Source organism: Protobothrops mucrosquamatus, unplaced genomic scaffold, assembly GCF_001527695.2.
Source record: "Protobothrops mucrosquamatus isolate PMUCROS unplaced genomic scaffold, P.Mucros_1.0 scaffold2235, whole genome shotgun sequence".
NCBI lineage: Eukaryota > Metazoa > Chordata > Lepidosauria > Squamata > Viperidae > Protobothrops > Protobothrops mucrosquamatus.
In genome coordinates this window covers 78,065-102,891 of record NW_015388324.1, presented here as the reverse complement: position 1 = coordinate 102,891, position 24,827 = coordinate 78,065, and the positions used below count along the sequence as shown (strand labels likewise).

General features: G+C 38.7%; 1 protein-coding gene across 1 annotated transcript in view; it reads right to left on the bottom strand.

Moving 5' to 3' along the window:
• Window positions 1-24,827, bottom strand: part of LOC107295141 — a 120,164-nt gene that overhangs the window by 42,351 nt on the left and 52,986 nt on the right. The window contains exons 6-11 of the mRNA XM_015824441.1: window positions 23,634-23,829; window positions 22,056-22,218; window positions 13,212-13,274; window positions 4,944-5,126; window positions 3,998-4,126; window positions 3,224-3,445 (exon numbers count right to left, since the gene is read on the bottom strand). Coding sequence (XP_015679927.1) covers window positions 3,224-3,445; window positions 3,998-4,126; window positions 4,944-5,126; window positions 13,212-13,274; window positions 22,056-22,218; window positions 23,634-23,829 — 956 coding nt within the window. The remainder of the gene's footprint in view (window positions 1-3,223; window positions 3,446-3,997; window positions 4,127-4,943; window positions 5,127-13,211; window positions 13,275-22,055; window positions 22,219-23,633; window positions 23,830-24,827) is intronic.

Here is a 24,827-nt window from a genome sequence, read left to right as displayed (position 1 = left end):
GTGTTATAGATTTATATGTATATATATGTATGATTTTTTAAGGAGGTGCCCGGTGGTACCCCAACTGCACTGACGGGATGGTTGAGGGAGAAAGGGAGGTAGGAAAGAGGGAGGAAGGAGGAGTGGTGGTAGGATAGCGAGGAGGAAGGTGTAGGCAAGTGAGAGGGTGGTGCGGAAGGGGGACACCGGACACGTCCGTAAATGTATTGATTGGTGTTGATTCTTTTTATGGTTGATATTGTGATAAAAGATTTATGTTTCTGTTTTTCAATGAAAAATCAATTAAAAAAAAATTTAAAAAAAAAAAAAAGATCACGTGAAGTGTTAATACCACTTTATAACACCTTGGAATACTGCATCCAGTTTTGGTCACCACGATGTAAAAAAGATGTTGAGACAGGGAAGAGCAACAAAGATGATCAGGTGACTGGGCTAAAACATATAAAGAACGGTTGCTGGAATTGGTTATGTCTAGTTTAATGAAAAGAAGTACTAGGGGTGACATGATAGCAGTGTTCCAATATCTCAGGGATTGCCACAAAGAAGAGGGAGTCAAGCTATTCTCCAAAGGACCTAAAGGCAAGCCAAGAAGCAATGGATGGAAACTAGAACAATTAATTAGTGGAACAACCTGCCTCCAGAAGTTGTGAATGCTGTAACACGGAAGTGTCAGGATCCAGCTATATTTCCTTTCTATGTATCTCCTCTGATCTAAAAAACCAATTCTTACCCTCTCCTGAATCCTGCCATACGCATAAGGAGGGGGAGTATGCATGAGAGTTTTATTACTTTTACTTCCTCTATTCACTACAAAATAACCTTTTGTTTATTCGCCTTGGGTCTGCTAACCATCACAATGTAACCATTAGCCTTTTATCCTATGCCCCTCTGAACTTCTCCTCCTTACCGGCCAGCTAGGAAGGGGTGTGTGTGTTTGTGAAAAGATGCAGCCTCCGGAATCTGGTTTATTTATCCATCATCAAAATAAGGTATGAGGAGCTGTTGAATGATCATGTACAACGAAGCCAGATTGATGTTATCTTTCCTGGATTTAACACCTAGAAATCTGCCGATCTGAATCGCCCGGAAGAACTGCGGGGTGGGGGCTGCTTAGGGACACTTTAAAACATTGATTTGTAAGGAAATCCCTCAGATCCTGTCTATCATGCCTGCTATCAATTTCTCTTAATAAAAGTTCCTGTTGGAAGAAACCGTTTCCAAGAGTTCTGCTTTCTTAAGATGTGGATTGAAGTGGGTCCTTACAGGAAGTTTTTACGAAGAGACTGAACAACCATTTGTCTGAAATGATATAGGATTTCCTGCCTGAGCAGGGGGTTGGACTAGAAGACCTCCAAGGTCCCTTCCAACTTATTATTATTATTATTGTTGTTGTTATTATTGTTATATGGGCCTCATTCAGCTAGCTATATTAAGAAGAAGTTAGAGGTATTTGCAGAGGTGTCAGGACTATCAGTTAATTTTCATAAATCACATTTGATGTTTTTTATATATTCTAAAAAAACTCAAAAGGAAAATTTAAATTTTAGGGATTCCAATAGTATATAAATCTTTAAAATATTTAGGAATCAATATTACTAAAATATTAATAAACTCTTTACAAATAATTATGTACCAATATGGAAGAAATTAAACAAAGAAATGAAAAATAGGACTTTATAGCATTTCAATATTTTTGGGAAAATTGCAGTGATAAAAATGAAAATTATTGCATGGCTTAATTTTTTATTTCAATGCCTACCAATGGTAATTGGTGAAAAGAAGAAAAGAAAAAAAGAAACTTCTGTTTTCATGGGAAAAACTGAGAGCAAATAAAAGGATTTTATGTAGCCCTCAGAAATGGAGGCTGGGGTACGTCCAACTTGTTAAAATATTATTAAGCATCACAGTTAGGGCTTAGGATCCACTTATTATTAAGAATGCACTTTGCTGGACATGTGCTCCACATGAGTGAGCAATGTCCACCAAAGACCACAATCAATTGGATACCACCAGATAGTTGGAGAAAAAGAGGAAGATCAAAGCAAATCTGGTGCCAAACATTTCAAGATCTGAAAAACATCAACTTTAAACTGAAGGATGTGGAGACTGCAGCTGTAGATTGAAAGCTGTGGAGTACACTGGTAGCCCAATGTGCTTGGCACAGGATGTGATAATATTTAGAACAAGCCAAAGGAACAATTTTAAAAATGTATAGGTTATCTCTGCAATCAGAAATAGGAGATCCACCAATATGGTTTAAAGGAAGCTTGGGATACTGATCTTGGTAATCCCATAAAGGAGACAAATTCACAGAAGTTATGGAAACTGTGGATTCACTTTAGCCTCAATGCAAGAATTGCAGTAGAAGATTACATCACTGATACTTGATTTCTGTTAGATTGGCACATATATATCAAATTTATTCTTCCGTACGCTGGAAAGATTGTCAAAAAAGGGGTCATTTTTTCATTTGTGGTGGAATGGGATAAAGTCATAATCTCTGGACATAAAATCTTCGGGGAAATAAGTACTATCACTAATGGAATGTTCCCAGAGCTAGGTTTACTGCACTTATTTACAGGACCAAATTATAAGCTTAAAAATAAAGAAATTTATTAATTTAATCTTAGCAACCAAATTAAAAATTGTGCAATTGTGAGAAGGGATCTCTAGGCTTCAACACATTTGGTACTTTGAGAGGCTTTGCCAGAAGAAGGCTAGGCCAAGATTAAGTAGAGTGGTATGTGGTAGTGTGCGGGGCACCCCAAGACAGAGATGGGAGAAAACAGGCAGATCAGGGAGCTGAGAAGCACTCGGTGGTCATAAGTGTGGATGGATTTTCAAAGCTCAGACTTTGATTGTGTGACTGAGAGGGCAGTGCAACCACTATAGCTTCGGGAACAGTCATAAGTCCATTTTTTCAGCACAGTTGTAAGCTCAAAGAGTTGCTGAATGAATGGTCGTAAATTGAGGATTACCTTGACAAAGTATGGTTTTAGAGATTTCTTTGGAGTTACAGTATATAACAGGAAAATAAGGAAATGGATATTATGTATTCTTACTACTATAAAACAGAAGGCTTTACAAGGATGGAATGATATCTATTCTCTATAAATTATATACTGCTTGAAGAATTTACTTCTTCTTCCAAACTTGATAAACTTTCTACTATAGGAAGTCTTGAGCATGGGACTATTTAAACATTTGGTCAACAATTACTGACCTCATCACCCATATGGGGTTGAAACTCAAATTTCATTGGAGGACAGAAGGCTATAGGATACATTTCCATGAATCTCTGCTTGTCACTTCGGGGCTCCAGATTGTCAACAGCATTTTCAATGATGTCCAAGCCCTCATGTCGTGAGGTTTCAAGGTTATATTCTGCAGAGAGATATGTTCTTAAGGCTCTGCTCAAGCTTGCATGATATCCAAGATCGCAACACTAACAGAATAGCCAAAAGAAGAAAATACATTTAGAAATAAAAATAAAATTTCAACGCAGTAGCTAAAAGCAACAACTACTATATTCCCACATAATAAAACTTTGCAGTTTATTTAATAATCAATGACTGATGTTATTAAATATGTTAAATAAAAGACCTATATAATAATTACAATTATGGAATAATTATTGGATAAGGAAGAACTATAATGGAAGCTAAGTTACTAAAGCTATGTTGCATTCTATGCTTCTCACAATAATTTCATGATAAATTGTCATATTGATCACATTAAACAGCCCAAACATTTCTTATTAAGGTGAGTAGTCCTAGCACTTAGGCTGCATTTAAGTAGGAGTACGCCTATACTGTTATATGTTTTCCCTATATTTTCCTATAATTCAGTAGAACAAAAGGTGACACTAAATAAAATAACCCTCTTATAACTGTGTTTAACATAACACTTATCCTACCATTTTAAACAACAAAAACCAGAGCCAGAATTCTAAACATGATCCAGTAGCATAAGAATTTTAGAGATACCAATTACTTACATCAATCAGGTCTGAAAGGTCATAAATATAATATTTGAAAACAGATGCATTTGTTGCTTCAAGGGTTAGCAGATATTCATTTCTGGCTTTAATAGATTTCAGTTTGTTTTCAGAGTATTTTGCTTGACGCTGGGAATAGAAATAATTAAAGTTAGCAAAAATATATATTAACACACGTGCAAAATTTTAAATTTATGACACTATTTTACAAAATAACAAAATGACATATTCACTATATGTAAACAATGACATTCCTTTCTTAAGAAATGTATGTAGTTATATGCAAATCTATTTTTTGTTTTATTGGGGGTTTGTTTGCATATACTGTTTTTATCATGGGATTTGACCCACCCAGTGATTAGTCTAAGATAGGTTGATCTGTTGGTTGATTGTTATTTTAACTTTCCTCTTACTACAAAACTGCTATATGACACAGATCATGGGATGCTGCAAGAAACTGAATAGAGTTGTTTCAAAACCAGAGAGACAATATTTTAATTGATGTGCAAAATGGCTGTGTGACCAGCCATATTATGTAACTACAAAAAGCCATATTGACCAATGGGAGTCCTGATTCACTAGCCACAGCATCCCATAGTTGAGGAAAAATAAGGAGTTTCTCCAACAGAAAAAAAAGTTCACAGGGATGAAATAGAGAGGATAGCAAAGCCCATTGCTCTGTTGATAACCTGTTTGTGGATTTATACCACAAACATTATACATTTAGCTTTAGATTTCAATTTCTAATTGCTTTAAGTGTAGAAATACAACCAATGAAACATCAGCTTCCCCATCTCTACAGGAAAGGACCACTCATGTGAATATGACACTATTTTATCTCCAGCCCAAATTATCCAATCCAATACAAAACCATGAACAAAGTGCAAATGAATTTTGGAATTACTATCATTTTAATTTCAAACAATTAAGGTAAACTGATCCTTACTTTTTCCTTCATTTTTTCAATTTTCTTCACTGAACTCCGTCTTTGGTGTCTTTCCTCCAGTCGAATATGAAAAACAGGGTCTCCAGATCTGCCAATTTGTTTTTCTTCTTGCTTTTCAGCCTCTTTCAATTTACTTTCTGCACTGATGCTCTCAGTATGATACATATGGTATGTTTTCATAACCTGGGCCCAAGAGAGTTAAAAGTTAAAGATAAGATAAGAAAATGAAGAAAACTGCATTATACACTATTTTAAATTATTGCTTTGTCTGTTCTAGGGCTCAGGATAGGTTATAAGTTCTAAGTCTGAGTTATATTATAAAACTTTTGTTTGGAAAAAACAACATAATTTTGAAAAGTATATAATTAAAATGTCTTACTTGTTTAATTTATAATTCTATAGCACTGTACTTTGCCTAAGGATTTATAGTTTAATATATAATTATTTTCGTAAAGTATTTTTAATTTCATTTTAGTAAGAACAACATCAGCTATTAGAAAGGTAGATCCTTAAAAGAAAGAAGTGTCAAGTATAAAGTATGCAGCTATGTATCAATGATATTTGTTGATTTAAAATGTTTATAATGGTTCATTTGCCATGCATATCTAGATACTTTACAATAAATATGCAAATTTGGTCATTTTCAGATGTTAAATATCTATACAATCATAATTAATTATTTCTAGTTTCTTATTCCCATTCCAAAATTTACACTTTTAACTGTATGCTGTAAACAGCTTATAACATCTGTTCCTGTTTATTCAATATGTATAATTACAGGTAATCTTCAACTTACGACCACAATTGAGCCCTAATTTTATGTTGTTAAGTGAGAAATTTGTTGTGAGTTTTGCTCCATTTTACCACTTTTCTTGTCATATTTATTAAGTGAATCACTGCAATTGTTAAATTAGTAACATAGTTGTTAAGTGAATCTGGTTTCCCCCTTGATTTTCCTTGTCAGAAAGTTGCAAAACTCACATAACTCCGAGACACTGCAACTCTCATAAATATGAGTCAGTTGTCAAGCATCTGAATGTAAATCACATGACCATGGGGATGTTACAACAGTCATAAGTGTGAAAAATGGCATATGTCACTTTTTTTAGTGCTGTTGTAACCTTGAACGGTCACTAAATGAACTGTTCTTAATTGAGGACTACCTGTATATGACTTCTAAAAGCATCTGAAAAATAGTTTATTATTTTATATGGTGCATCACTTCAGGTAATAGAATATGAGTATTTTTACAAGTTCTGTTAATATCCCCAAAAATAGCATTTGTATTTTTTCAAAAATCACCCCAGTGAAAGGATATGGAGATGAAACACATCAGCTCTGTCACATGCAACTGTCCTGTACTACAGGAAGTCTCAACCTATGGCCACTTGCTAACAATGGTTTGAATTAACAATGGCCTCTGAAAAAGTCAGTTATGACCTAAGTTTGAACTTATAACTGTTGCCCTGCCCTCAGTGACATAAATGCAATTTGCACACTTGGCAAGTGACTCACATTTACAACTGGTTGCAGAATCTTACTGTCACGTGATCATGATTTGTCAAGACTGCATAACTTAACTTACAACTTACCTGACTCAACTAATGAACACAATAAAATGTTTATAAAATTGGATCTGGTCACATGATGACTTGACTTATGACCACTACAATGGAAATTCCAGTCCCAATTGTGATCATAAATTGAGGAGTACCTGTAATGGGGAATATCAGCAGAAACTCTAGCTACCCCTGTCTAGTCAGCTAACATACAAAATATTTAACCGTAAGACAGAGAACAACAACAAAAAAACAATGTTAATATTTCATGTAAGTGCAACTGTTTAAGAATCACATTAACTTTAATGAATCCTTAAGGTAGCTGCCCTTTTTTTAAGGCATGGGCTCAATGTAACATCTAAAGCAGTTCTTCCAAATTATTATTTAAGCAATACGTTTTAAAGTAATATTATGCCTCAGCAAGTGGTAGAACCTGGGTGACTTGTCTGAGCTGAAAAACCTACCAGAGTCAAATCTGATTAGTATATGTGTATGTATTAGTATATGATTTGATGATGTTAACATACAGAAGTCACAGAACAGCCCTATTGTATTTAGTAACACAGTTGCTTAGGACTGCATTGTTTAAGGCAATATTATGCCTAAATTGCTACAGTCAGCCATTACATATAATGGTACTTCCTATCAAGTGCTGCACTCCTACATAATTATCCCAACTGCAACCAGCAATTTTTTTTCATAAATAATCCTACATAAACTGCATTGCAAAAGTATTACATTGGGCCAACCATTTTCTTCCCATTCATATGGCTAGCTACTCAATAAATATTACATGACATATAATGTGAGATAGCAAACCAAACTGAGATAAAATCCTCTAATTATTTACCATAGGTTATCCAACTTTGATGTTTACTTACAGCAACCACATAGATAGATTTATGATGATTTCATGATAATCTATTCTTAACCTGGTCTTTCAGATCTTCCAATGACACATTGACACTGAGCCCTGCTGCTCCAGCTATCTTGCTACTAGTGGTCCTCTTCTCTTTCCTTCCACCTTTTCCAGCATAGAGCCTTCTCTAGGAAGCTATTGTAGATTTTCACATAATGTGTCCAAAATAGGATAATATAGGCCTGGTTATTTGTGCCTTGAGAGAAAATACTAGGTTGATTGGTTTGAAGATCCATTTTTTTTTGCTCTCTTGGCTGTCCATGGTATTCTTAGGATTCTTCTCCAACACCAAAATTCAAAAGCATCAATACTCTTTCTATTCTGCTTCTTCAAAGTTCAACATTTGCTTTCCAAGAGTGTGTAAATAGTAGCTTTCATGATTCTGATGTTTGTATGTATAGACACATCACAACATCTGAATATCTTTTCCAAGGTCTTCATGGTTCTCCACCAAGTCCTAGACTCTGTCATATTTCTTAACTGCCTGTTCCTTTATTGTTAATAGTTCATACTAAAAGGAAAGAACTATTCACCCAACCTATTTACAGAATGCTAATGACATAATGCACCTTTCTCTAACTTGGCATCCCCTGGAGGTGCTGGAATTTCAACTCAGAACTTCTAGTCAGGAGTTCATCCTAAAAGGCAGAATCTATCAATCAGTTATATAGCTCTGTGATAACAGTGTGGCAATGATACTTTTGAGGAAGAATGTGTGGATTCTCAGATTCACAAAATCATATCAATTGATATGATTCAGCTCAGTATTCAATACCAACATTCCAGATATTCTTCTCAGTAAACTAAATCAGCCAGCTGTGCCTGACCACACCTGTAAGTGAAACATAAGCTTTCTAACAGACAGGAAGCAGAAAGTGAAGCTACACAAAATCACACCAGATATCTGTATAATTAGCACAACACCCCCCCCCCCCGGGCTGTGTGCTCTCTCCACTTCTCTCTATATACCAATGACTGCATCTCAAAAGATCTCTCTGTTAAAGTACTGAAGTTTGCAGATGATACAATAGTGACTGGCCTCATTCGAGATAACGACGAATCTGCATAAAGATGGGAGGTTGAACAACTAGCCTTGTGGTGTGGCTGGAACAATTTTGAACTGAACACACTCAAAACTGTAGAAATGATAGCAGATTTTAGGAGAAACCTTACTAGCAACCTGACAAGCAATAGGGAGAAAGCAGAACTATTTAACTCGTTTTTTTGCATCTGTCTTTACACAAAGGGAAAAAACAGACCAACCTATCAAAAATAGTGCCATAAAACAGAATAGAAACACAAGTTAAGATAGGCAAGAAAATGGCAAGTCAGCACCTGTCCAGCCTAGATGAGTTCAAATCGCCAGGACCAGATGGATTACACCCCAAGGTTCTCAAGGAACTGGCAGATGTGATCTCAGAACCACTGAACTATATTTTTCAAAGATCCTGGAGGACAGGGGAACTACCAGAGGACTGGAAAAGAGCTGATGTAGTTCCCATCTTCAAAAAAGGAAAAAAAATGGACCTAGGAAATTACAGACCTATCAGCCTGACCTCAATACCTGGGAAGATCCTGGAAAAGATAATCAAACAACGAATCAGCAAACACCTAGAGGCAAACAAAGTCATTACTAAAAGCCAACATGGGTTTGTCAAAAATAGGTCATGCCAGACAAATCTTATTGCATTCTTTTACCAAGTGACAAAATTAGTGGATCAGAGGAATGCTGTGGACATAATTTACTTGGACTTCAGTAAGGCATTTGATAAAGTAGATCACAACCTACTACTTGACAAGATAGAAAAATGTGGGGTAGACAGCATCACCACCAGATGCATCCGTAGCTGGCTGACCGGCCGTACTCAGCGAGTGGTCCTCAATGGAACCGCATCTACATGGAGGGAAGTGTGTAGTGGGGTACCCCAGGGCTCTGTTCTGGGCCCAGTGCTCTTCAACATCTTCATCAACGATTTGGACGAGGGGATAGATGGGGAACTCATCAAATTTGCAGACGATACCAAGCTGGCAGGAATAGCCAACACTCCAGAAGACAGGCTTAAGATATAGAAGGATCTGGACAGACTTGAACACTGGGCACTATCTAACAAAATGAAATTCAATGGTGAAAAAAGCAAGGTTCTACATTTAGGCAAGAAAAACCAAATGCACAGGTATAGTATAGGGGGTACCTTGCTCAATAGTAGTAACTGTGAGAGGGACCTCAGAGTCCTAGTGGACAATCACCTAAATATGAGCCAGCAGTGTGCTGCAGCTGCCAAAAAGGCCAACACAGTGCTAGGCTACATTAACAGAGGGATAGAATCAAGATCACATGTGTTAATATGACTTTACAATGCCTTGGTAAGGCCACACTTGGAATACTGCATCCAGTTTTGGTCACCGCGATGTAAAAAATATGTTGAGACTCTAGAAAGAGTACAGAGTAAAGAGTAAAGAGTACAGAGTACAGAGAAGAGCAACAAAGATGACTAGGGGACTGGAGGCTAAAGCATATAAGGAATGGCTGCTGGAATTGGGGATGTCTAGTTTAATGAAGAGAAGGACGAGGGGGGACATGATAGCAGTGTTCCAATATCTCAGGGGCTGCCACAAAGAAGAGGGAGTCAAGCTATTTTCCAAGGCACCTGAAAGCAGGACAAGAAGCCACGGATGGAAACTAATCAAGGAGAGCAGCAACCTAGAACTAAGGAGAAACTTCCTGACAGTTAGAACAATTAACCAGTGGAACAACCTGCCTCCAGAAGCCGTGAATGCTCCAACACTGGAAGTTTTTAAGAAGAGACTGGACAGCCATTTGTCCAAAATGGTATAGGGTTTCCTGCCTGAGCAGGGGGTTGGACTAGATGACCTCCAAAGTCCCTTCCAACTTTACTATTATTATTATTATTCTACAACTTCTTACAATACTAGACAATACAGTATCAACAGCAGAGACCTTTACGGTTTTAGGTTCTATAATATATCTCAAGATTTAAAATGGACACCTAACATTAAAAATGTCATCAAAAAAGCACAAAAAAGAATGTTCTTCCTGCGCCAACTCAGAAAGATCAGACTGCCCAAGGAGCTGCTGATACAGTTCTACAAAGGAATTATTGAGTCTGTCATTTGCACCTCTATAACTGTCTGATTTGGAACAGCAACCAAACAAAACAGATATAGACTTCAACAAATAGTTAGAACTGCAGAAAAAACAATTGCTACCAGCCTGCCTTCCATTGAGAACCTATATACTGCACGAGCAAGAAAGAGGCCTGTGAAAATGTCTGTAGATCCCTCACATCCTAGACATAAACTATTTCAACTTCTTGCCTCAAGACGACACTATAGGGCATTACACACCAGAACTAGACATAAGGACAGTTCCCCCCACCCACCCATGCCGTCACTCTGCTTAACAACTAATTCCTACAACACTGTCAAACTACTTAGTATAGCTGCATTACTATGATACTCCTCATCTTTCTTATTAATTATAATCTTCTTATGTCTATAACTTTGTTGTTTGTATCTTACAATTTATATTGTTTTTTAGTATCTTAGTATGATTTATGTGGTTTGCTTAGCTAGTATGCTATGGCTATCACTAAGTGTTGCATCTTATGATTTATGATGAAGTGTTGTATTTTACAATTTATGATGAATATATTTTCATGTTGTTTATTATCATGATTATCACTATTACTTGCAGTGGGTTTTTTTGTCATAGAACGCACAGAATGGCATTCTGGCACCTTTTTTTGAACAGAAGAACTGGTTCCTTCTAAGCTGCCGGCACAAGTTGAGTTACGAGCATTCACTTAAGGCTCTCATGCTTCCCCCTCCCTTCCTGCCACGCGGGACTAACCTGGAAAAGGTCTGTCTCCTGTCTGCTGCGGTTCCTGCTGCCGCTCCGATCTGAGGCCAGGGGATGCGCCCACAGCCCCACGCGGCCCAATCTGGGCTCCAGAGGCCTGGAAAAGACCTCTGCTGCCCGGATCTATGGCTGCGGAGTGATTTTGCGGCCCCCGTGCGGCCTGATCCAGGCTACGGAGGCCTTTTCCAGGCCTCCGGAGCCCAGATTGGGCCGCATGGGGGTTGCAAAATCGCTCCGTGGCCATGGATCCGGGTGGCAGAGGTCTTTTCCAGGCCTCCAGAGCCCAGATTGGGCCACAAGGGGCTGTGGACGCGTCCCCTGGCCTCAGATCGGAGCGGTAGCAGGAACCGTGGCAGAAAGGAGTCAGACCTTTTCCAGGTGAGTGATCTGTGCCTCAGATGCTCCCTAAAGCAGTTTCTCCTCCCCCCTCCGCTCCATAAAGGGCTTTTGACTGGAGCCGGAGCTGTGCGTGAGTTTTGGCACCTTTTTTTTTTTTTTTTTTTACAAAAAAGCACTGATTACTTGTATGTACACTGAGAGCTTATGCCCCGAAGACAAATTCCTTGTGTGTCCAACCACACTTGGCCAATAAAGAATTCTATTCTATTCTCTTCTGTTCTGATTTATAAACAGAGTTTCCAAATGGAAGCCTCAATCCATATTATATTCATACTCAGATTGTTAATTCATTGCACTTTTGCTTGAGCAATAAAGATTTTTTTTTCACCTGAAGCATTAGAACCATAGAATTGAAGTTTTGGCAATAGCATTTTATTATTTATTTTCTTATATTCAAATCCATAGTGTTGGGTCTATTTGCTTTATCTGGTCACTAACCAAACTAATATCTGTCTCTTCCTCTCTTTCCCCAGTGGAAAATTTATAGCATAAATTTATAGCAACACTGCTGTTTAAGGATTTTCACATGACGGCAATGCCAAGCCCATTTCAGTTTGTAATGAATATACTTAGTGGTATGTTATCAGTATATTGCACTGACCAGAGACACAATTTTCTTAATTTAAACTTTGTATTTCCTCTATTTTTATGCTGCTCTGAAGTAGTTCCTTTTAATTTCAACTACAACTTTGTGCTTATTTGCCTCGCCAAATTTGCCTCGCCAAATTTACTATTTTAGCAATAAGGAAAACAAAACATTAAAATGGGAGGATCATTTTAGATTTGTAGAGATTTTAGTTACGGAGGCAGTCCATCCCAATAAAGAGGTAGATAGGAATTGGAATCCACTTCACTGTAAGAAACAAAAGCAAATAGCTCAAAATAAAGAAACCATCACTGGCTTCTTCATTTAGAAATAAAAGAAGTGGGAAAATTGATAATTTCAATTTAATGTGGCAAGGCAAGCATGTAGAGAATAGCTTCTGAAAATCTGTCCAACCCTTAAAAAGAGCAACTCAAAGTAGCTCCATCTTTGATCACATGACCAAGAGACAGAGGAAGTGAGGCTTAAGAAAAGAGCAGTTGTCCATCTCCTCCAGCAATGCATTTATTCTGCATTTTTTCCTTGCAGCTTCTTGCCAGATCCAGCCATTTTCAAACTCAATATTTATTTTATTGGCTTCTCCCACCATACCAAATTTGATCACACTCTGTTCTGTTTTTGGAATATTATTCTGCTGTTTGGCATATGGTCAGATGGACAGAGTCCTGAGCTTTTTACATAATTTCTTTCCAGTATTTCATAGGCTTTGAAGGAATAATAAAAGCAATTAATTTTTAAGCTCAGTTAGAAAGATACAGACTGTCTTTGGAATCCATCTAATTTGTTTAGATATCATTAGATTAATATTACTCTAAAACAGGTTAACTCAACTGAAACATTTATGTAAACAATTATGTAAAAGAGGATTTTCAGTCAACAATTCTTTCCTTCAAGTAAATATGCTTACCGTGTAAAGCTCATTAAGAACCCTCATTAAATCTTCATGAAGCTGGAATGCAATTTCTTTGCTCTGTAATTAAAAAGGAATTATTAGGAAAAGAAACTTAAAACTACCATTAAGCAAAAACTAGATGAAATATTTTTCACTAAAGCTTTTATAGACCCAAAACATAGTCTTCTGTTTTTTTTTGTTCTGCGTTATGAACAGCAGATATGTATATACATGGGACAGGTGTCAGAGAACAAAACACATTGCATGACTTTGTGAAGGCAATTAAGCAATATTAACTTTTGCTACCCTGTGACAATTAAATCAGCCATAACATTGCAAAATAGAGTGTTGACAGGTTTCTTTCATAACAAGGCTCTTTCTTTCTTTCCTTCTCTCCTTCCTTTCTTCCTTCCTTCCTTTATAGTAAGGATGTTTGTTTACCCTTGGTAGTACTACACATCTGCAAATTAGCCAGCTGAATAATTATTGTAGCCACTCCATTGGCAACAGATTGCTTTCCAGGTTTTTTCTTTCATTTTTATTATAAAGTTTTATTGATTTTTTTTAACAGAATTCAATAGTAATCATTCAACAAAAACATGTTGTCTGAGTATCTTATTCACTAATGCAAATTAAATTCCTAATCCCTAAATCTTTTCTCTAACCATTGATAAAATAGGTCCCAGGTTTGAAAATATTCTGTTTCTTCTTTTTCTTTCAATCTTAAAGTAAGTCACCCCTAAAAATCAAGCTAGGGTGGGGGTAGAGCAGTGAACCTGCCCCATGTGCCCTGCACCCACTTACCTTAGCAGTAGGACCACCACAGCCAGGCCTCCCACATCCCAACATCTGTCCCGCTGCTGCTTGACTTCTTGCTGCCACTTGCAGCCGGATGCCATGTGGCGCATTGTGCCGTTGCTGTTGCTCACAGCAGGATGCCACATGGTGCTTCAGATCGCTTCTGTTGCTCATACGCTTTGGGCTGCTTCTGCTGCTCACAGCAGGAGGCCACGTGGCTCTTTGGGCTGTTTCTGCTGCTTGCGGCAGGAGCAGCGGAAATGGCCCGAAGTGCCACGTGCCTCCTGCCACAAGCAGCAGAAGCGGCCCAAAGCGTGCAAGCAGCGGAAGCAGCTGAAGCACCATGTGAGCAGCGGAAGCTGCCCGAAGCACCATGTGGCATCCGTCCGTAAGTGGCGGCAAGTGGCCGCAGAAGAAGTCAAGCAGCGGGGCGACAGGTGTTGGGGTGTGGGAGGCCTGGCTGTGGTGGTCCTAAGGTAAGACACCCTCTGAAAATAAGACCTGGTGCCTCTTTTGGAGGCAAAAAAAATATAAGACCGGCTCTTATTTTTTGGGAAACACGGTAATTGTAAAGACACTGCACTTTTATTGAAAAAAATAGGTTCTGCTTTGTTGGATCTGAACTAAAACTATTCAACTTAGCATTCTTTGCAAGTGAGTAGTTAATTAGAATGTAACAAGTGGACCCGACATCCTTCTTCACTGGCCATTCTGGTTGACAATTATGGATCTGTAGGTCAACAACTGGAAAGCCACAAATTTTTAACCCTTTTGTATGCAATTAGAACAACTGCCAATTTTTCAAGGGCATTAATTTATTATAAGTAGGCCGTTAATGTTGATGAGTTTGTTGATACATTAAATAACTGTGAAAATTGTTTTAAAAGGAATCACAGACAGTATGTTTGGTAACACAGTAATATCCTGGAGAAAATCCAGGATTTTTTAGGGAGGGTGGGGAGAGAGATTGTGTATTCTTATATTTAATCTTTTATTGTTTTAATCTTTTATAATATTGTTTTATTGGATTGTAAGCTGCCCAGAGTTGCATGACAGTGAGATGGGCGGCATATACATTTAAAAAATAAATAAAAACAATTTTGTTCATTTTCCAAGAATTCGCAATACTTTTGCTTCATTTGGCAATGCAAACTCTCTGTGACTGATAATCTGGCATTAGCATACATATGGAAATAGTTTACTTTGCATTTTTGTTTAGATCTGGAATTAAATCACATTGTTTTCTCATCTCTTTCTGTGCTGCTAAATCTTTCTACCATTCTAATTTTCTTCTGTCTGACAATACCATCTTGCTCGCTACATTTCTTATATCTTTTACCCTCAAAATTTCTGGGCATCTCAAACTGGCAATACTAAAATTTTTATTTAACTAACAAGTCCAACAGAAGGAAGAAGAACAATACAATAGTTGAATATCTAGTAAAAACAGTCATGGATTTGCAGAAAATTGATTGGTATAAATTAACTGCTTCAAATACAGATAAAAATATAAGTGAATTCCTACAGCAAATGGAACTTTAAAGGGTTACAGAATTGGAAGATTTGCTTAGTCTAAAAATGATTATTTATTGAAATGAATTAAGTAATACATATAAATGTAACTTGGGGACTTTAGCTTGTCCACTTGGTGGGAGTGGTAGGTGCAGGCTAAGTCCAATCAACATGCATAGAAATGGATCTTATTTCACTAACTATTACTTGTAGACATCCAAAGGAAATCTGTCCCCTACTTCTTTCCCCCCCAAAATATACCCTAATTTTCAAGGAAAAGATTATGGACCCAGGAGCTTCAAGCACTTTTCTAATATAAGCATAGATTTTGACACTCATAATATTTCTACACTGTACTTAGAGTGAAATGCCATATTTATGCTTAAGCCTCTCTGAAGTTCTTTCTATGGGTTCTAATAACCTAAGGGGGAAAATATGGTTTTAAAAAATAAGTGACCTTTGAAATGATCTAAAAGCTTTTATGAATATCCACTTGACATTTATGCTGAAAAGTAAATGCCAGCACTTCTAGTTAATTGGATCCTATAGCCACTGAGCACCTCACAGCTCTTCTAATAGACTGAAAATTGAAGAACTGCTCCTTTCTCTGATCATAATCAGAGAGCAGACACAGATTTAATCAAATTAAGTGTGTACATGTGTGTTGTAAAAAAGAAATGTTTATTACTGGCACAGAATTAATAGAGCAATTAAGGTAAACATCTTAATTGAAGAAAGAAGATATTCTAATTAAGTTAAATGTGGAGGGCTTATATAACTCTTTTTTCCCTTAGTGACTAACAATAGATTTCTTAACAGAAAAATAGGCAATATTAAGTGTATACCAAAAGTATTAGCAAAGTGATATTTCAAATTTATTTAGAACATCTTTACTCAAAACAAAATTCCACTGAGTGCAATAAGGCTTGCTCCCAAATAAATATAAATACCACCCAAAATGTTAATTTGTAATTACTTTGCCCTAGATGGGTATCTAAAAATTGTTAGTAATTATTTGAAACCCCTGACAAGGAAAAATAGCCCAGGTTACATAAACTTGAATTTAATTGCTTAATATCAAACCATATAGTGTGAAATGTCCTTAAATGTGATTCAACCACCTACTCATTGCAGGATTCATTAGTGATCTTTAGCAGATGACCTTTCAGCTTTTGTTGGAAGACTTCCAATGTTGGAGAACTTACAACTTCCATTGGCTTAATATTTCCTATAAAGTCAGGAAATTTCTCATACTGAACCTACAAACATTTTTGTAGTTTTAATCTGGTCCTGCTTTCTCGTTATAGAAAATAAATTCACTCTTCTGTGTTTCAACTCTACAGATATTTAAAGACTTCTACCATATCTCTCCTTAGTTGTCTCTTCCATAGGCTAAGGCAGGGGTCTTCAAACTTGGTCCATGCCTGGCTGAGGAATTCTGGGAGTTGAAGTCCATGAGTCATAAAAGGGCCAAGTTTGAAGACTCCTGGGCTAAGGTAAGTGATATATTATTGAACAGAAAGTACCATAGATTTTTAGAGATAATTTCTCTGACAACAGGGCAAAGTCTGCAAAGCCCTGTGAAAATACTCAATGCTTATTCTTCCATGTATCTATAAAACAGAATGCCGGGCATGTGGCAGGCAAGGCCACATTGCCTCTGTCTGTTTGGGTCGCCAGAAGGACCGATCTTCGGAAGAATTGCTTCAGAAAGGTACCAGGGTCCCCAGCCAGAACAGGGTGGGTTTTTGCGCATCCCGTAGAAGCATTTTTAAAACCGGGGCTCGTAGGCCGATTAGGAAGAAGCTTCACATTGACGTGAAGTTGCAAGGGGTTCCCTTATCGATGGAGTTGGACACAGGGTCCGCTTTATCGATCATTTCCCAAGACACTTTCAAAAAGATTTGTTGTAAAAGTGGCCTACGAGTTAAACTCAGGCCATTGAATTTAATTCTTACTGACTTCCAGAATTCCCGAGTCAGCGTGAAGGGGGAGGCCACGCTCAAGGTGCAGCATAGGAATTTTGAAGGGTTGCTAGATGTGGTGGTAGTTGGGGGTGATCACATGAGTCTTATTGGTTCGAGGCCCTTGACATTCAAGTGACTGGACTTCACAGTTTGCAAATGACAGGCCTTGCAGAAGTTTGCAAGGAGTTTGCTGATGTGTTCAGTTCAGAGCTTGGCTTGTACAAGGGGCCTTGAAGAATAAGATTAAATGCAGAGCTGGACAAGCTGCTCCAGCAGGGCATTTTAGAGCCTGTGGACAGCAGTCCATGGGAAACCCCCATAGTCATGCCACTGAAGGCCAATGAAGAAGTCCGAATTTGTGTGGACTATAAGTGTACACTTAACAAAGCATTGCAGCATTACTCGTACCCGGTGCCAGTGGTGAGCCACATTCTGGCCTCCCTCAAAGGAGGCTGCGTTTTTGCCAAACTTGACTTGGCTCAGGCCTATTAACAATTACCAGTTGATGAGGCAACGGCAGAAGCCCAAACAATTGTAACGCACCGGGGAGCATTTAAAGTTAAAAGGCTGCAGTTTGGGGTTAACGTAGCCCCTGGCATCTTCCAGAGTGTGATGGAGTGAACACTCCGCAATATTCCAGGCATTTGCCCATACTTTGATGATGTCCTCATCGCTGGGGAATCATCTGAAAACCTGGCTGAAAGGCTTAGAGCTGTCTTGCTGCGTTTCCACCAAGCAGGGCTGAAGCTAAAGCAAGACAAATGTAAAATTGGAGTTACCTCCACAGAGTTTCTGGGGTTCCGTATTGATGCTGAAGGCATCCATCCTGCTGAATCCAAGCTTAAAGCAATTCAGCAGGCCCCTAGTCCCAAGTCCAAAAGCGAACTTCAGGCTTTTCTGGGACTGTTAAACTTTTATCATTCATTCCTCCCTCACAAGGCTGCAGTGGCTGAGTCATTACATTGGCTCTTGGATAAACAGGCTCCATGGCAGTGGACAAAAGTCCACGAAAAGAGCTTTGCAGAGGTCAAGGCCTTGCTGTCATCAAATGCGGTTCTAGCGCATTTCAATGAGCAATTGCCTGTATGCATAGCCTGTGATCCATCCCCTTATGGGATTGGGGCTGTGTTAAGTCACTTGAAGGCTGATGGAACACGTCCCTATAGCCTACTATTCTAGGACCCTATCATCTGCTGAACGTAATTACGCACAGATAGATAGAGAAGCTTTGGCCATAGTGGCTGGCATAAAAAAGTTCCATGACTTTTTATATGGCCACCATTTCACGGTCTTTAGAGACCATAAACCACTGCTGGGGTTGTTTACAACCAACAAGCAAACCCCACATATAATTTCTCCTAAAATGCTGAGGTGGTCTATTTTCCTTTCTGCATATGACTACACACTGGTTCACAAACCAGGCAAAGAAATGGGCCATGCAGATGGCCTCAGCAGATTACCTCTACAGCTAGTAGAGTCAGATCCTGCTCCAGCTCACCATATACTTTCCATTCAGGAATTGCCTGAGTCTCCCCTCAATGCTAGGGACGTGGCTGCAGAAACAGCCACTGATCACACGCTAACACATGTGCTGACATGGGTGCTGTCAGGATGGCCTGACACGTGTCCTGGAACAGAGTTCCAGAGTTTCTGGAAGAGGAAGCACGAGCTATCCACCTTCAAGGGGTGTGTCCTATGGGGTAGCAGGGAGTTATCCCAGCCTCTTTGAGGACTAGAGTCTTGCTCTCTCTGCATGAGGGACATCCGGGAATAGTCCGGATGAAGGCGCTTGCACGCAGCCATCTTTGGTGGCCTGGGCTCAATAAAGAGATCGAGGCCCAGGTCCACGGGTGCACTGTTTGCCAACAGTCTAGACCTGAAATGCCTCAGGCTCCTGTACATAGGTGGGAGGTGACACATGCCCCTTGGTCGAGGGTCATATCGACTATGCTGGGCCCTTTCAGGGGCAATTCTTCCTCCTCCTCGTGGACAGCCATTCCAAGTGGCTAGAGATCATTCCAGTCTCTTCCACTACTACTGCCAGGACCATCCAGTTGTTGAGAGGGAGTTTTGCCTCTCATGGACTTCCAGATGTCCTTGTCTCTGACAACGGACCCCAATTCACTTCTTCTGAGTTTCAGGCTTTTCTACAGGCCAACTTGATCCATCATGCCACGTCAGCACCGTTTCATCCAGCGTCCAACAGCCCAGCTGAGCATATGGTGCGCACAACTCTGGATGCTTTAAAGAGGATCACTCATGGAAATTGGCATCACAGGTTAGCTGACTTTCTTCTTTGCCATGGCACCACACCTTGCACAGCCACTGGGAAGAGCCCAGCTGAACTCCACTGGGGTCGCAGGCTCATTACTAAACTGGACAGGTTGCACCCAGAACAGGTGGCTTCACAGGTGTCACAGCCGCAGGCACCTAGGAGACTACAGGTGGGCGATCCGGTCTGGGCAAGGAACTATGGACCTGGACATCTCTGGGTGACAGCAGTGGTATGCAAGGTCTCTGGGCCGCTGTCATACGAAGTGGCCTTGGATGATGGTCGGGTGATCCGTCAACACATCGATCAACTGCGCTGGAGTCTTCCCAGCCACACATCCGCTCCTGGCTCTGCTCTTGGGGGAGAGGAGGATCCCAATTATGATTGTGGACCACAGTCTCTCTGTGAAAGCGGAATTTCCCAGGTGCCAGTAGGGGATCTTGCCATGGAGGCGGCTCCTGACTCTGGCAATCCTGTCCCTGGCACCGGGTCCATGGGACATTGCTCGCAACCGGCTTTTCAGGCCAATCCATCTGCTGGTCTTGGGCTCATGGGACAGTGCTCCCAAGGGGGGTCCATTGTGGATTTGGGGAATTCCACCCCACCAAGGAACTCTGGTCTGGGTTTAGAGGATCCAGCCAGTCAGCAGCATGGAGGGTCGCCTGAGTCTAGGGGGCATCAAAGTCCTGGTCTGCCTAGCCTGGCATGCGAGCTGGCAGACCAGGCAATCACACCTGCTACAAGAAGGTCAGAACGGGCCAAGGGTCCACCCAAATACTTAAAGGACTATGTGAGGTTCCTGTCAAGTATGGAGGAAGCTTAATAGTTCTACATAAAGTAGAACACTTCAGAAGAAAAAGTGTTGAAGTTATAGTAGTACAAAATATTGAGTATTACTGTTGTGAACAAAGCAGATGAAGAACTGGAATAGTTTGTAGTAATTTAAAATAATAAGTATTTGCTTATTGTTTTATCCAAGGGGGGAGGGGTGTTATGTCCTGAGCCTGCTGAGTCACTCAGCAGGTGCAGGAAGCTGCAGAAAGGCCCGGACAGACCACGTGAATGCCTGGGACCGGAAAGGCCATCTCCCGCCTTGCGCACATGCACAAGGCGGGAGAAATGCCTTGCATTGATTGGCTGATACTGTCCCTGAAAAGGGGTATAAGAGGAATCCGCGCCATTTTGTTTTTGGTTCTGTTAGTGAATTGAATAAAGACAATACTGCTTGTTACTCCTGCTTTGTCTCCATGCCTTTGCGATCGAAACAGAACAATTACCTTATTCCTAATTTAGACAAATTCATCCCCTCATGTGACTTTACAATCTCCTTTGTTTTATCCTCAAGAGCCACCTAAAGAATTTATAAAGTTTATTGCAGTTTTTTTTATGGTGGAGTTTTTAGCAAGATTGATAGCAGTTTTCTTTTTCATTAAAAATGTAACTTCTCCCAAGTTGTTCTGTCCCCGTTCCGACCCACACACCCAAACAGCCAGCCAAGGGTTTAAAGACTTCTCCAGACACCACTTCACAGATAAAAACTTGGCAGCAGCTCCGTAGCTGCCTGCCAAGACCTTTTTTCTCCAAATACCCAGAAACAAAAACAATACCACAGCACGCTACTTTGCCAGAGATTCAGCTTTTGTCTGTCACAGAGGTCCAAATGGCCACCACCACTCTTTTATAGCCTGTGGGGTGTGGTCCAGTGACTCAGCTTAATCTCTGGCACGTCTCTTTTTCTGCTGCGCACGCTTATCGCTCCTACGCTGGCGTGGATCCAGCCACAACTTTTCTTCCTCATTATCTGACATACCTGGCTCCTGGCCAATCTGAGACACACCGGGCTCCTGGCCAATCTCTGAACCACCTGGCTCCTGGTCAATCTCTTCTCCGTCGGAAGACACCTGAGGCATTGCCAAAGAGGAGGGTTCTGGAGAGGGAGGCCTAGCCATCTCCTCTCCTTCATGTTCGGAGCCTTCTTCCTCCGATAAGAGGGGCTCACAAGACGGAGCCACAATACAAGTATTTAAAAAATAATAGAATTATCTTGTAAATTGGCTTAGATTTGTTATCTATAGACTATCTTCCCTTTGTTGAAGATAACACAGTATACTTAAGCATGTCGCATTTAGCTTTTCTGCATTTAAAATTTCAGATTCTTGTCACTTTCACCAAAAAGCCTCTTCTCCATATTTATAGCAAAAAATGTTATAATGAAGTCAGTTACTAATTTCCTGCAGAGTATTCGTTTTTAAATTATGTCTTTTAGATAACTCTATTTCATTGAAAATGAGAGAAATAACATTATTATACCTTCTTGAATACTCTGGTGGAATCTTCACTTATCTGCATAAAACGCATGATGACATTGTTCAGGTAGATATCGCTCAGTGTCGCATGGTCTTTGCTTTCTCTTCTCACTTGGTTGAGAAGTAAGTACCAACAATTTACTGGAGATAGCAGATTCTGGTCTTTCCTAGTAAGCATACATATGTTATATAGTTTATATCAGTTACAAGTACCATTGTGTTTTATTTATCTTAAATAAAATGTTTGCAACCATTAAATTACATAAATACATTAACAAAGCTGGCATTTTCAGGATTGTATTTGTGTAAATTATCTCTTAACATTCATTAAGCACACTTTCAATGCTGAAATCAGCATTCTGAAAGCACAGTAAAGCCTTCCAGTGCATATTTGACAGTTGAGATTTTAAACTTTTTTAAAGGTTATAGGCTTGCAATCAAATTCTAAGTTTACATTTTTAAATAAAGCCATAAATAATTATGTGCCATTTTTAAAAGGTAACATATATTTATTTATCCTGTAAATCTGCTTTTATCAGTAGCATTCATATCTATGCAAGAAGTCAACAAACAATAGCGAACAAGGCCCTGTCCAGATGGTATGCTTTAGTGTTTACAGTTCAGAGCTATAGTTTGAAATATAGATATAATTCAGGGACAGGACATCCAGAAGTTCCTTGTGGAAAGCTAATCATAAAACTGGAAAAGCTACTCTCTAGGTGGCACAAAAAATGAAACAAGCAGGGGCATTCTGGTTTTACTCTCAGTAATGTCTTCATATATATAACTACTTCAAAAACAATTCAAATTCTGCTGTTGTTTTATAGTTGGCACAAAGGCACTGTATTTGATATAAACTTTTGTGGTTGGGTGTCCAACAAATTTAAAACAGAATGTCTGTTTCGTTTCTCTATCTCTAAAATGTTTATTTCCTCCTGGAGAAAATTTATTTATGTGGTCACTAAGCATCAACACTAACACTGGTAATCAATAATGGATATTACATAGTACAGAATATTCCAAGATTTGAAAGGGAGGGAAGTAGTTGAAATCACCAAATTCTCAAGTGATTATGTACATTAAAAATCAAAATACAAAAGGATAAATATTGCTATTTTAATAAACAACCCTGAAATTAAACAAACATGAAACTCTCAAATGAAAAACATTTACAAATGGAACAATTGAGTTGTATTCAGATTCATAGTATTAGTTTAATATAACTTGACCTAGTCTAGGAGCAAATCACATATCTGGATAATCTGCCTAGGAAATACTACTTTCACATACTTTGGTTTTTTCACCATATCTCCTTGTTAAGTCTAGAATACAATATTAATAACCAGATTATGAGACTGAAATAAGATGATTCGTTTCACATTATAATTTAGAAGACATCTTTCGATCACAGTTCAGATTTCATGGAGAATATCTATTTTTTAAAATGGTTAGGATGTCTTTAGAAAAATTGGTTCAGTACAAGAAGCCAGAAGATCAATTCTAGTCTGACAAACCATGGTTGATTGCACAGTGATTCTGAAAATTAGTTTAGCCTTCAATTGTATAAGAAACCTCAGCTTACTTGTACTGTTGATGATCTTTAGTACTTCTTGTTTTTGCCATGAACCTTTCAGCTAACTTTTCAAGACTGCGTGAATATTCCGTTTCTATATCTGCCTTTTTACGAAAGAAGTCTTGCAAGTCTTGAAGAAGCTGCACTCTCATCTCAGTTTGCTGCTCCAGGCATTTTTGTTGTTCTGTTAGCTGAGCTCGAATTTCTAGATGGAAACATAGCAATGCTGTTAGAAGCTTACTAATTTACCAGCAATCTTTCTCATACATATACTTTCATGAAGTTTATACCATACAACTTAGGAATAATCAGATCATTAGCAAGAATGTACAAATGGTTCATAGAAAGGCTACATTTGATGCTTGTCAAAGAAAACATGTTAAACCTGTAATGAAAAATAATTCATGGGTTATCAGAAAGAATTTTAGAGAAATTAAAGGAGTTGTGGTCCAATCAAATATATTCTGTTTCCAAATTGCATGAAATATATTCTGTTTCCAAATTGCATGAGAAACACTGCTTTCGGTATAAATTCTGGTTTTACCATGTGCATGGCTGCACAAAGATCTCTCTGAAAAACTGAAAGACAAAAAGGACAAATACAAAAAATGGAAAGAGGGGCACATAACTAAGGCCGATTATCAGCAGACAGTCAGAACATGCAAAGATGAAGTCAGGAAAGCAAAGGCTCAGAATGAACAAAGACTTGCAACAGAAATCAAGGATAATAAAAAAAGTTTCTTCCAACATATTAACAACAAGAAAAAAAAGTTAAGGAAATTGTAGGTCCACTAAAGAGAGAAGATGGCAAGGAAATAACAGGCAACAGAAAGCTGCTTAACTCATTCTTACATCAGTCTTCACACAAAAAGAAACTACAGCCCAACATACCCAAAAAACCACTGCAAAAGACAAACTAGAAACAAAAATTAAAATAAGCAAGAAAATGGAAAGAGAACACCTATCCAACCTTATTTATTTATTTATTTATTTATTTATTTATTTATTTATTTATTTATTTATTAAATTTATATCCCGCCCTTCTCCTTGCGGACTCAGGGCGGCTGACAATCGATTTAAAAAACATAAATAACAATTACAGAATTAAAATTAATTAAGAAGAAATATTTAAATATAGTCTAATTAAAATATGATTAAAACCCCTCTAAAAATTGCCCTAGGCCAGTCCCGCTTGTTGGAATA